General features: G+C 48.6%; 1 protein-coding gene across 3 annotated transcripts in view; it reads right to left on the minus strand.

Annotated features, from left to right (window-relative positions):
* The window catches only part of IL7R (interleukin 7 receptor), a 75056-nt gene that overhangs the window by 10206 nt on the left and 51391 nt on the right, over positions 1–13459 (minus strand). For all 3 annotated transcript variants that reach the window (XM_069745957.1, XM_069745959.1, XM_069745958.1), the window contains exons 3-6: positions 9058–9188; positions 8505–8659; positions 7072–7113; positions 2328–2484 (exon numbers count right to left, since the gene is read on the minus strand). In XM_069745957.1, the coding sequence (XP_069602058.1) occupies positions 2328–2484; positions 7072–7113; positions 8505–8659; positions 9058–9188 (485 nt within the window). The remainder of the gene's footprint in view (positions 1–2327; positions 2485–7071; positions 7114–8504; positions 8660–9057; positions 9189–13459) is intronic.

Below are 13459 nucleotides of genomic sequence, written 5' to 3' on the forward strand. Positions count from 1 at the left end.
GGCTGCAAAATATTTTAACCCCTTCAGAAGGATTTACATCGTTGGACGTTACAGATCTGCGGAGGGTAAGTATATTGTTGGTTTATTATGTTTTTTTACTCACAGAACGAGGGTCTTCAGTGACTGGATTGGGCGTTGAATAAAATACTGCAACAACCATTGTTTTTATTTCATTAAAATAATTTTAAATAATGTGTTTGTGTTTTATTTAACCCTTCACTACAATTGGATTAATAATGGATAGGTGTCATAATTGACGCCTCTCCATTATTAATTAGGCTTAATGTCACCTTACAATAGCAAGGTGGCATTAACCCTTCATTACCCCATATCCCACCGCTACACGGGAATGGGAAGAGAGTGGCCAAGTGCCAGAATAGGCGCATCTTCCAGATGTGCCTTTTCTGGGGTGGCTGGGGGCAGATATTTTTAGCCAGGGGGGGGGCAATAACCGTGGACCCTCTCCAGGCTATTAATATCTGCCCTCAGTCACTGGCTTTACTACTCTGGCGGAGAAAATTGCGCGGGAGCCCACGCCAATTTTTTCCGCCATTTAACCCTTTATTTTAAGAGCTAGAACGGCCAAATTTTGCAGATACACACTACTGACATTAGTAGTGTGGAATCTGCAAAAAAAATGGAGAGAAGACATGGTTTACTGTATGTAAACCATGTCTCAAATCATGTCGGGTTTTAGGAAGGAGAAAGAAAAAGCCAGTAATTGAATTACCGACTTTCAAGCTGTATAGCGCTGGAATAAATATTAATATATATACATATATGTGTCTCACTGACATATATATATATATATATACCTATTCTATGTGTACACATTCATTCTACCTATTCTACTGTAAGCTGTCAGTGTGATTTTACTGTACACCGCACTGAATTACCGGCTTTTCTCTCTAATATATGAGTCTACAGACATATATATATATATATATATATATATATATATATATATATATATATATTTTCTTTTCTTTTTGGGACACATGGATCACTTCTATAGCGGTATGTTGGTTTTGCTAGCCTGCGAGAAAACCACGCAGTACGGATGCCATACGGATTACATACGGAGGATGCCATGCGCAAAAAACGCTGACACACCCTGCCTACGGAGGAGCTACGGACCACTTTTTTCGGGACTTTTCAGCGTATTACGGCCGTAATATACGGACCGTATTGTTTTACGCTGTGTGTGACGCCGGCCTTAGACTTCAGGTAACCCCAAAGGAAAAAATCGCATGGGGCTAAATCTGGTGAGCGTGCTGGCCAGTTCACATCTCCCCTCAAAGAGATAAGCCGTCCAGGAAACATTTGCCTCAAACAATTCATGGTAACCCTCGCTGTGTGTGCAGTGGCACCATCCTGTTGGAACCATGTATCCTCTAGTTCCATTGCCTCAAGAGCCGGCTGAAAATAATCCTGTATCATAGACAAGTACCGTTCGGAGTTCACAGTTATGGCACGACCATTATCCTGAAAAAAAAAAATCCGGTGGAGAGAACGTCTTGAAATGCCAAGAGCAAATGATTGCTTCCGAGCAGAGCGTTTCGGAGATTGCAGTACTGCTGCTCTAACTCTCTCGATGTTTTGTGGTGTTGTAATCCTTCTCTCAGGTCCCCCTCGTACACATGACACATTCCCTGCTGTTCTGAATGCATTCACCCAATTTACAATTGATTGCCGTCCAGGAACACGTCCGCGTGGAGGAACAGCGAATTGTAAACGAAAAGCACGCTGCACTGCAATGATCGAGTGGGCATTTGAAAAATACGCTTCAACACAAAATGACCTCTCCTCACGTGTCCACTGCATGATGGCAACTGAAAGGCAGAGGAATACAAATCTCCCATCAGCCACTGTAAGCCACACCCACTCTCCCCTCTCTTCGACCGACAGTGCCGCCACAGCATGCAGTGCAAAAAAGCAAATTACCGCGCTCCACCCTGTATATAAGACCCCAGACTACCAGTAAATCAAAAACTACTGAACCTGTTCTATTCTAAACAACCAAGAAAAGGGGCATTACTCAAGACCACCAGGGGATGGATCAAATAATATTCCTTCTGGTTTTGTAGAAAAATATCCCTAAAAATGGACACCCGCAACATAAAAATGACCTCCCCCTTCTACCCTAAACCACCAAGGTAAAGGGGAACTACCCTAGTTCTCCGGCGAATCAATACCCCATCCCACCTCCCGCCACCCTCTACAACAGATCACTGCCCCAATCCGGTGATCAGATCTGATAGATTACGGAGGTTCATCCCAGCATACAACCGTCCCCTTGCTGAGGGGATCTCGCCATTTTCTCTTACCATTGTCCTCTGTCTTGAAGATGCTTATTTCGCTCCACGCGCTCCAGTAGCCGTTATAGAATTCTATAGGTTTGGATCGAACTCTCGCCTCGTACCTTGTGGAATAATCTAGATTCCCCTTTGGAACATACAGGACCAGAGCTCTGATATTAAAACACTGAATGATAAGGATAAGAAGAAAACAATGTGTAAGCGGGTTTGATAGAAATCCTGTTACTGAACTGCATTCGGCTTCTGGACTATCTTATCCTTTGTGTGGTGGATCGTTTATGGACCTTTCGTATTTTTGCCTAAATAAAGGTCTTGGGATTGTTCACTCTTCGCTGGCTCTGTTGATTGTGTGGTACGGGAGAAGGACCCCGTGACACCTGGTGGCAGAAGAGGGATTAACAGAGCGTAACCAAATGGAGAACCATCCACAGAGTGAGTACAGAAACTGGACTGTATCCAGTTTACAGGAGAGAGCCAGAAACCTGGGCCTGAACGACCAGGGACTGACGAAAGAGGCCTTAATTGACCTACTGGTGGGTGCTAGCCAGACCACCTCCTCCCAGATGTATGAAGGACAAGGGCGGGAGATGGGGATCCCCACCCCAAAAAAGCCAGTGGGTGGTGTGGTACGAAGAAGAGATGGTGGTTCTGTGCCCAGGCGTCTTTCAGGAGTACAAAGAGGAGGCTGCTTGCCGGGCACAGCGGAGACAAGAAGCAATGGAGATCGAAAGAGGGAGTAATGCAATGTGGAGTGTAAACACCACGATCTGGGAGCCTGTACGGATCACCCGGACAGAGTTTAAGCCATTTGATGAGGCTTCCGGAGATTTGGAGGGGTTCTTCAAGGACTTTGAGCAGCAATGTGCTGTGATGGAGGTGCCCCACTCTGGCCGGATGTGTTTATTAGTGGGACTCCTGAACGGTAGCCTGGCGGAGGCTTACCGAACCATTGACTCACAGCGGACCCGGGATTATAACATTGTAAAGCAGACTATCCTGGATTACCATGCTATCACCCCAGACTCACATAGGGCCAAGTTCTGAGACCTCCCATGCACTACGGGGGGATCGTTTAGGATGTATGCCCATAAGATGTCCCAGGCATGTCGGAGATGGCTGGAAGCAGAAAACGCCTTTACTGTGGAAGATGTTAAACAGGTGTTCCTTATAGAACAATTTTTTGCCAAGTGTCCCACAGAATTACGGGAATGGGTCTGGGAGCGCACGCCGTGCACCGTGGATAGAGCTGCAGCCCTGGCCGATGAGGCCCTTACTATCCGACCGCAATGAAGGAGGCTTATGGATAATAAACCACGGCCTGCTCCCACACCCCGGCCCCTTTAGATTATTTCTGCCCTTCCACACAGCCGCAGGCCTATGACAATCACGCCTCACAATCCTGGGCCCCTACACTTCCAACCACGACCTGGGGGTATCACCAAGAGGAGATGTTATGGATGTGGGTAACCTGGGCATTTGCAATCCAGCTGTCCCTCAAGGATTCGGAGGGAGCCCCACGGAGCTCCACCTCGTCCAGTGCATCTTGTGTACTCCATCCTGCCTGAGGAAGAGTTGCCATCACCCCCACCCAAGTTGACCACCGACCATGGCACCATAGAGACCCCTCCTGGAGTGTATGGACTTCGGCCTTTGTCCCTCAGCTACCCAGAGCAATGGCAACGCCGCCTGCAGGACATCTTAATTGATGAATGAAAAGTGTCGGGATTTAGAGACACAGGGGCATTTCTGACTATCGCTGACCCCTGTGTAGTTCGACCTGAGGCAATTCACCCAGGCCGTGGGAATTCCCATTGTCCTGGCGGGGGGTGCACGAAAATATATACAGCGAATTTCTGTGCGTTTGGATTATGGTTACGGAGAAAAACTGAGTTGGATTGGAGTTATGGGAGGAGTTCCTGCAGATATCTTCCTTGGAAACGACATTGGGGAGTTACAGTGCCATTTTGTGGGCGCAGTCACCAAACTACAGGCCCTTCAAGCACCACGACATCCGGACCTCACCGGGGAGCAACCACCACGAACCACATCAGAGTTGGTAAGCAATACATTCCCTGCTACCACATTGGGAGAGTCTTGTGATAGAGAGGAGTTTAGGAGAGAAACAGAGGGTGACAATTCCTTGGCAGCCCTTAGGCTAAGGGCAGAAACTGGGCACGTGGGAGATAATGGGGATGGCTTCACTCGAGAAAATAGACTGTATTATCGCGTAACAGAGCTCAGTAACAAGGGAAACCCTGATGCTGTGACCAGGCAACTCATTGTCCCTCAGACGTACAGGGCATAGCTACTTCAACTGGCCCATGACATTCTCTTGACTGGGCATCAAGGGAAGAAAAGGACTGAAAAGAGACTCACCCAAAGTTTTTACTGGCCTGGCATCTCGCAGTCGGTAGCCCATTATTGCTGCACTTGCGATGTGTGCAAGCGAATGCGGCATCCAGGAGCTCGACATAAGGTACCCCTGCAATCCCTGACCATAATTGAAGAACCATTTCAACGTGTAGCTGTCAACATCATAGGTCCTCTGGCCTACCCCAGCCAGTCATGGAAAAAATATATCCTGACAGTGGTGGACTATGCCACGCAATATCCTGAAGCCGTGGCCCTGTCTAGTATTACAGCTCTAAAGGTAGCCAAGGCCCTTGTTACCATCTTTACCTGGGTAGGGTTTCTTAGTGAAATATTATCGGATCAAGGGACTCAGTTCATGCCAGATCTGGTCCAGACCCTATGGCATACCTGTGATGTCCGAGCCATTCACACTGCCCCATACCACCAGCAGACCAACGGACTATGTCAACGCTTTAATGGAACCCTAAAAAATATCCTGCGGGCTTTTGCGGATGTCAAAAAGGACTGGGAAAAATACCTGCCACATCTCCTCTTCGCCTATCGGGAGGTTCCCCCCCTTCAAACTGCTGTTTGGCCGGAAGGTCCTTGGGCCTCTCGCCCTTCTGAAAGAACACTTGGAGGGAGATATCAAAGACATCGAAACGCCCATTATTCCCTATGTCCTAGAGTTCAGAGAATGTCTTGCCCGGCTAGCTACCTTGGTTAACGAACATCAGCGAATGGCCCAGTCCAGACAAAATTCCTGGTATGACTAACGCCAGGACCCGGGAATTTATGGAAGGACAACAAGTGCTCATGATTATTGCTTCCAATGCTAACAAGCTTCAAGCAACATATCAAGAAAATTAATGACACTAACTACGTTATTGCCCTTGACTCTAGTGGTCGATGACAGAAGACCGTTCACATCAACATGCTGAAAGAATACAGTATTACGACCAATCTCTGCCTGTTCTCTCTGCCTGCCACCCACCTGGTGATACCACAGAGGACGAGTATCTCCCCGATCTTTCCTAGGATTGATGATCTATTGGATCGTCTAGCCAGTGCCCAATTTGTAACCACGTTAGACTTGAGTAAGGGGCACCAGCAGATACCCTTAACGGAGGACGCTCCGGAGCGCTCTGCCTTCATTACTCCATTTGGGCTTTTTGGGTTCCTGAGAATGCCCTTCGGGGTGAAAAATGCCCCAGCTAGTTTACAGAGACTGGTAGATCGACTGTTAGAACAATGTTAGGACTTTGCCTGTGCGTATTTGGATGGCATTGTCATTTTTAGCACAACCTGGGAGGAACATCTTAAACACTTGGGCATAGTGCTAGACTGTATCCTTACTGCAGGACTGACCATTCGCCCTGATAAATGCCAAATGCTGAGGTGCAGTACCTCGGGTATAGAGTAGGGGGTGGGACCCTAAGGCCTGAGCCTGCCAAGGTGGAAGCCATTAGCAACTGGTGTAGACCCCAGACTAAAAAGCAGGTACTTGCATTTTTAGGAACTGCGGGTTACTATAAAAAATTTGTTTCTAACTTCAGCACCTTGGCCAAGCCCCTAACCGACCTGACTCTCAAGAACATGCCTAGGAATATGACGTGGATGACTGCATGCGTGGATGCTTTTCCAGCATTAAAGACCACCCTCATCACTGCTCCTGTCTTGGCTGCCCCTGATTATAAGCGAAGGTTCCTTGTACAGACAGATGCATCCACCTTCGGGATTGGGGCGGTACTTAGCCAAGTGAACGCCGCCGGAGAAGAACATCCTGTTTCTTTTGCCAGTTGGAAACTACTGGATCGGGAAGTTGCCTATGCCACCATTGAAAAGGAGTGCCTTGCCATCGTATGGACAATAAAAAAATTGCAGCCATCCTTGTATGGCAGAGGCTTTACAATTATCACAGACCACAACCCCCTCACATGGCTGAACCGCGTATCAGGGGACAATGGAAGATTGCTGCGGTGGAGCTTGTCCTTACAACCCTACAGCTTCTCCATCCAATACAAGCGGGGAAGCCAACACCAGAATGCTGATGGACTGTCTCGACAAGAAGAACCATAAGATCCCCAGGCCGCCCTACCCCTGCCACTGTACAAGGAACTATAAACGATTGAGCAATGTGGACTAAAGTGAGCAGGCCAGAGGTCTGTGTAGGCCTCATGGCGTGTGCTCATTTATTAAGAGGGGGAAGAAGTTGTGATGGTGGGATATGGTATCTGGGATTCATTCTGTCTATATTCATATTTTACTGATTTTCATAGTCTTCTCTTGTGGCTCTGTGTCCCTCTGTAGGATGAGTTGATATTTGTTAATTGATGAATAGCTGTTATTTGCCATCTGATATCAGTACTGTAAAAGCTCTGATGAGGGTTTCTACACTTACCATCTTATGGCGTCCACTCGTATAGGCTTCACTTTTACAATCCTGCAACATAAAAATATCAGTTTACTGGCATCATAGTGACAAATGGAAGTGGCCAGTTAAAAGTAACCTGTCAAGAGAATGATTATCTCTGTACTGTGACATCACTGTGTGTAGTATCCCTGTACTGTGACATCACTGTGTGCATTATCCCTGTACTGTGACATCACTGTGTGTATTATCCCTGTACTGTGACATCACTGTGTGTATTATCCCTGTACTGTGACATCACTGTGTGTATTATCCCTGTACTGTGACATCACTGTGTGTATTATCCCTGTACTGTGACATCACTGTGTGTATTATCCCTGTACTGTGACATCACTGTGTGTATTATCCCTGTACTGTGACATCACTGTGTGTATTATCCCTGTACTGTGACATCACTGTGTGTATTATCCCTGTACTGTGACATCACTGTGTATTATCCCTGTACTGTGACATCACTGTGTGTATTATCCCTGTACTGTGACATCACTGTGTATTATCCCTATACTGTGACATCACTGTGTGTATTATCCTTGTACTGTGACATCACTGTGTGTATTATCCCTGTACTGTGACATCACTGTGTGTATTATCCCTGTACTGTGACATCACTGTGTGTATTATCCCTGTACTGTGACATCACTGTGTGTATTATCCCTGTACTGTGACATCACTGTGTATTATCCCTGTACTGTGACATCACTGTGTATATTATCCCTGTACTGTGATATCACTGTGTGTATCATCCCTGTACTGTGACATCACTGTGTGTATTATCCCTGTACTGTGACATCACTGTGTGTATTATCCCTGTACTGTGACATCACTGTGTGTATTATCCCTGTACCGTGACACCACTGTGCGTATTATCCCTGTACTGTGACATCACTGTGCGTATTATCCCTGTACTGTGACATCACTGTGTGTATTATCCCTGTACTGTGACATCACTGTGTTTATTATCCCTGTACTGTGACATCACTATGCGTATTATCCCTGTACTGTGACATCACTATGCGTATTATCCCTGTACTGTGACATCACTATGTGTATTATCCCTGTACTGTGACATCACTGTGTGTACTATCCCTATACTGTGACACCACTGTGTGTATTATCCCTATACTGTGACATCACTGTGCGTATTATCCCTGTACTGTGACATCACTGTGTGTATTATCTCTGTACTGTGACATCACTGTGTGTATTATCTCTGTACTGTGACATCACTGTGTGCATTATCCCTGTACTGTGACATCACTGTGTGTATTATCCCAAGTATTTCATGTTTTGTACTCATGCTGAAGATGGTCATGTTAGAAAACAAACCAAGTTTTACGTGAGACCTCATGGCCACTTGTTGCGCCACAGCAGAAAGTCTCTACACCCATGAAGGCGCCACTTACCAGCCATGGCGTTCCTTCATTGCGTAGAACAAGCTCATGTTGCAGACTGTCCCTTAGATATTCATTCCCTCCATATTGCACAGAAATGTTAAACACGTATTCCTCTAAATTGCTATTGTAGCTGATTGTTACGTTGCTCGGTCGGTCGGGGATTGCTGTAAATGTGAAGATAACAAAAGTTAATATTACACAGAAAGCAAATACATAACGTGCCGACCATAACAACAAAGCATTTACTAAAGGGGCGATCCACAGGCTTCCTTGGAAATACTTACACTCCCCAGGTCCAGCGATGGCTCTCTGCCTCTGCACCAGTCTTTGCTGACAGTCCACAGGAATGATATCACGACTACAACTCTGGTGACCACTGCAGACAATCACTGGACTCTAATTAAAGTTTTTCCAGTTTTTTTTCTTCTTCTAAGATTCCGTTATGATTTGTTCTTCTGGTCCGGAGCCCCCTCCATGAATACGAACCCCGCGGATGTCAGGGAGGGGGTCAAAGCTCATAACTTTCATTATAAAATTACCCCCGGAAATATAAAGCACTTACCAATTCTCCGCAGATCGAAAGGTTTACAAAGTGGCGGTTTCTTCCAGACCATGCAAACCTCGTATTCTTCCAGATACAGATGGAACTCCACAGCTTTAGTTTTAGTCCAAGGTTTAGACAAATGTTCATTTCTATAAAACATAAGAGAGAATAAAGATAACACTTGGAGACTAATAGAAAAGTAAGTCCATTATGTGCGGGGGTCCTGCATATGTCCAGGGCATTATGGCCACAGAAGACCTTACAGGGGCTGCGACTATCATGGTGGTGCCACATCCTGCATACCATCAGGACATCATAGCCCTGCACCAACGTATAGATGGAGGGGCATCATAGCCCTGCACCAACATATAGATGGAGGGGCATCATAGCCCTGCACCAATGTATCGATGGAGGGGCATCATAGCCCTGCACCAACATATAGATGGAGGGGCATCATAGCCGTGCACCAACATATCGATGGAGGGGCATCATAGCCCTGCACCAACGTATCAATGGAGGGACATCATAGCCCTGCACCAACGTATCGATGGAAGGACATCATAGCCCTGCACCAACACATAGATGGAGGGGCATCATAGCCGTGCACCAACGTATCGATGGAGGGGCATCATAGCCGTGCACCAATGTATCGATGGAGGGGCATCATAGCCCTGCACCAACGTATCGATGGAAGGACATCATAGCCCTGCACCAACATATAGATGGAGGGGCATCATAGCCCTGCACCAATGTATCGATGGAGGGGCATCATAGCCCTGCACCAACATATAGATGGAGGGGCATCATAGCCGTGCACCAACGTATCGATGGAGGGGCATCATAGCCGTGCACCAACGTATCGATGGAGGGGCATCATAGCCCTGCACCAACGTATCAATGGAAGGACATCATAGCCCTGCACCAACATATAGATGGAGGGGCATCGTAGCCCTGCACCAACGTATTGATGGAGGGGCATCATAGCCCTGCACCAACGTATCAATGGAAGGACATCATAGCTCTGCACCAACATATAGATGGAAGGGCATCATAGCCGTGCACCAACGTATCGATGGAAAGACATCATAGCCCTGCACCAACGTATCGATGGAGGGGCATCATAGCCCTGCACCAACATATAGATGGAGGGGCATCATGGCCCTGCACCAACGTATCGATGGAGGGGCATCATAGCCCTGCACCAACGTATCGATGGAAGGGCATCATAGCCGTGCACCAACGTATCGATGGAGGGGCATCATAGCCGTGCACCAACGTATCGATGGAGGGACATCATAGCCTTGCACCAACGTATCGATGGAGGGGCATCATAGCCGTGCACCAACGTATCGATGGAAGGGCATCATAGCCGTGCACCAACGTATCGATGGAGGGGCATCATAGCCGTGCACCAACGTATCGATGGAGGGACATCATAGCCTTGCACCAACGTATCGATGGAGGGGCATCATAGCCGTGCACCAACGTATCGATGGAGGGGCATCATCGCCGTGCACCAACGTATCGATGGAGGGGCATCATAGCCGTGCACCAACGTATCGATGGAGGGGCATCATAGCCTTGCACCAACGTATCGATGGAGGGGCATCATAGCCGTGCACCAACGTATCGATGGAGGGGCATCATAGCCGTGCACCAACGTATCGATGGAGGGGCATCATAGCCGTGCATCAACGTATCGATGGAGGGGCATCATCGCCGTGCACCAACGTATCGATGGAGGGACATCATAGCCTTGCACCAACGTATCGATGGAGGGGCATCATAGCCCTGCACCAACGTATCGATGGAGGGGCATCATAGCCGTGCACCAACGTATCGATGGAGGGGCATCCTAGCCCTGCACCAACATATCGATGGAGGGGCATCATAGCCATGCACCAACGTATCGATGGAGGGACATCATAGCCTTGCACCAACGTATCGATGGAGGGGTATCATAGCCATGCACCAACGTATCGATGGAGGGGCATCATAGCCATGCACCAACGTATCGATGGAGGGGCATCATAGCCGTGCACCAACATATCGATGGAGGGGCATCATCGCCGTGCACCAACGTATCGATGGAGGGACAACATAGCCCTGCACCAACGTATCAATGGAAGGACACCATAGCCCTGCACCAACGTATCGATGGAGGGGCATCATAGCCCTGCACCAACGTATCGATGGAGGGGCATCATAGCCCTGCACCAACATATAGATGGAAGGGCATCATAGCCCTGCACCAACATATAGATGGAGGGGCATCATAGCCGTGCACCAACGTATCGATGGAGGGGCATCATAGCCGTGCACCAACGTATCGATGGAGGGGCATCATAGCCCTGCACCAACGTATCGATGGAAGGACATCATAGCCCTGCAAAAACGTATCGATGGAGGGGTATCATAGCCCTGCACCAACGTATCGATGGAGGGGCATCATAGCCCTGCACCAACATATAGATGGAGGGGCATCATAGCCGTGCACCAACGTATCGATGGAGGGGCATCATAGCCGTGCACCAACGTATCGATGGAGGGGCATCATAGCCCTGCACCAACGTATCGATGGAAGGACATCATAGCCCTGCACCAACGTATCGATGGAGGGGCATCATAGCCCTGCACCAACGTATCGATGGAGGGGCATCATAGCCGTGCACCAACGTATCGATGGAGGGGCATCATAGCCCTGCACCAACATATAGATGGAGGGGCATCATAGCCGTGCACCAACGTATCGATGGAAGGACATCATAGCCCTGCACCAACGTATCGACGGAGGGGCATCATAGCCCTGCACCAACGTATTGATGGAAGGACATCATAGCCCTGCACCAACATATCGAGGGAGGGGCATCATAGCCCTGCACCAACGTATCGATGGAGGGGCATCATAGCCCTGCACCAACATATCGAGGGAGGGGCATCATAGCCCTGCACCAACGTATCGATGGAGGGGCATCATAGCCCTGCACCAACATATAGATGGAAGGGCATCATAGCCCTGCACCAACATATCGAGGGAGGGGCATCATAGCCCTGCACCAACGTATCGATGGAGGGGCATCATAGCCCTGCACCAACATATCGAGGGAGGGGCATCATAGCCCTGCACCAACGTATCGATGGAGGGGCATCATAGCCCTGCACCAACATATCGAGGGAGGGGCATCATAGCCCTGCACCAACGTATCGATGGAGGGGCATCATAGCCCTGCACCAACATATAGATGGAAGGGCATCATAGCCCTGCACCAACATATAGATGGAAGGACATCATAGCCTGCACTGCACCAACGTATCGATGGAAGGACATCATAGCCCTGCACCAACGTATCGACGGAGGGGCATCATAGCCCTGCACCAACATATTGATGGAGGGGCATCATAGCCCTGCACCAACGTATTGATGGAAGGACATCATAGCCTGCACTGCACCAACGTATCGATGGAAGGACATCATAGCCCTGCACCAACGTATCGACGGAGGGGCATCATAGCCCTGCACCAACATATTGATGGAGGGGCATCATAGCCCTGCACCAACGTATCGATGGAGGGGCATCATAGCCGTGCACCAACGTATCGATGGAGGGGCATCATAGCCCTGCACCAACGTATCAATGGAAGGACATCATAGCCCTGCACCAACGTATCGACGGAGGGGCATCATAGCCCTGCACCAACGTATCGATGGAAAGACATCATAGCCTTGCACCAACGTATCGATGGAGGGCCATCAAAGCCGTGCACCAACGTATCGATTGAGGGGCATCATAGCCCTGCACCAACGTATCGATGGAAAGACATCATAGCCTTGCACCAACGTATCGATGGAGGGGCATCATAGCCGTGCACCAACATATCGATGGAGGGGCATCATAGCCATGCACCAACGTATCGATGGAGGGGCATCATAGCCGTGCACCAACGTATCGATGGAGGGGCATCATAGCCGTGCACCAACGTATCGATGGAGGGGCATCATAGCCGTGCATCAACGTATCGATGGAGGGGCATCATCGCCGTGCACCAACGTATCGATGGAGGGGCATCATAGCCGTGCACCAACGTATCAATGGAAGGACATCATAGCCCTGCACCAACGTATCAATGGAGGGGCATCATAGCCCTGCACCAACATATCGAAGGAGGGGCATCATAGACCTGCACCAACGTATCGATGGAAGGACATCATAGCCCTGCACCAACGTATCGATGGAAGGACATCATAGCCCTGCACCAACGTATCGATGGAAGGACATCATAGCCCTGCACCAACGTATCGATGGAAGGACATCATAGCCCTGCACCAACGTATCAATGGAGGGGCATCATAGACCTGCACCAACGTATCGATGGAAGGACATCATAGCCCTGCACCAACGTATCGATGGAAGGACATCAT

The sequence above is a fragment of the Ranitomeya imitator genome, chromosome 1, assembly GCF_032444005.1.
Source record: "Ranitomeya imitator isolate aRanImi1 chromosome 1, aRanImi1.pri, whole genome shotgun sequence".
NCBI classification, from domain to species: domain Eukaryota; kingdom Metazoa; phylum Chordata; class Amphibia; order Anura; family Dendrobatidae; genus Ranitomeya; species Ranitomeya imitator.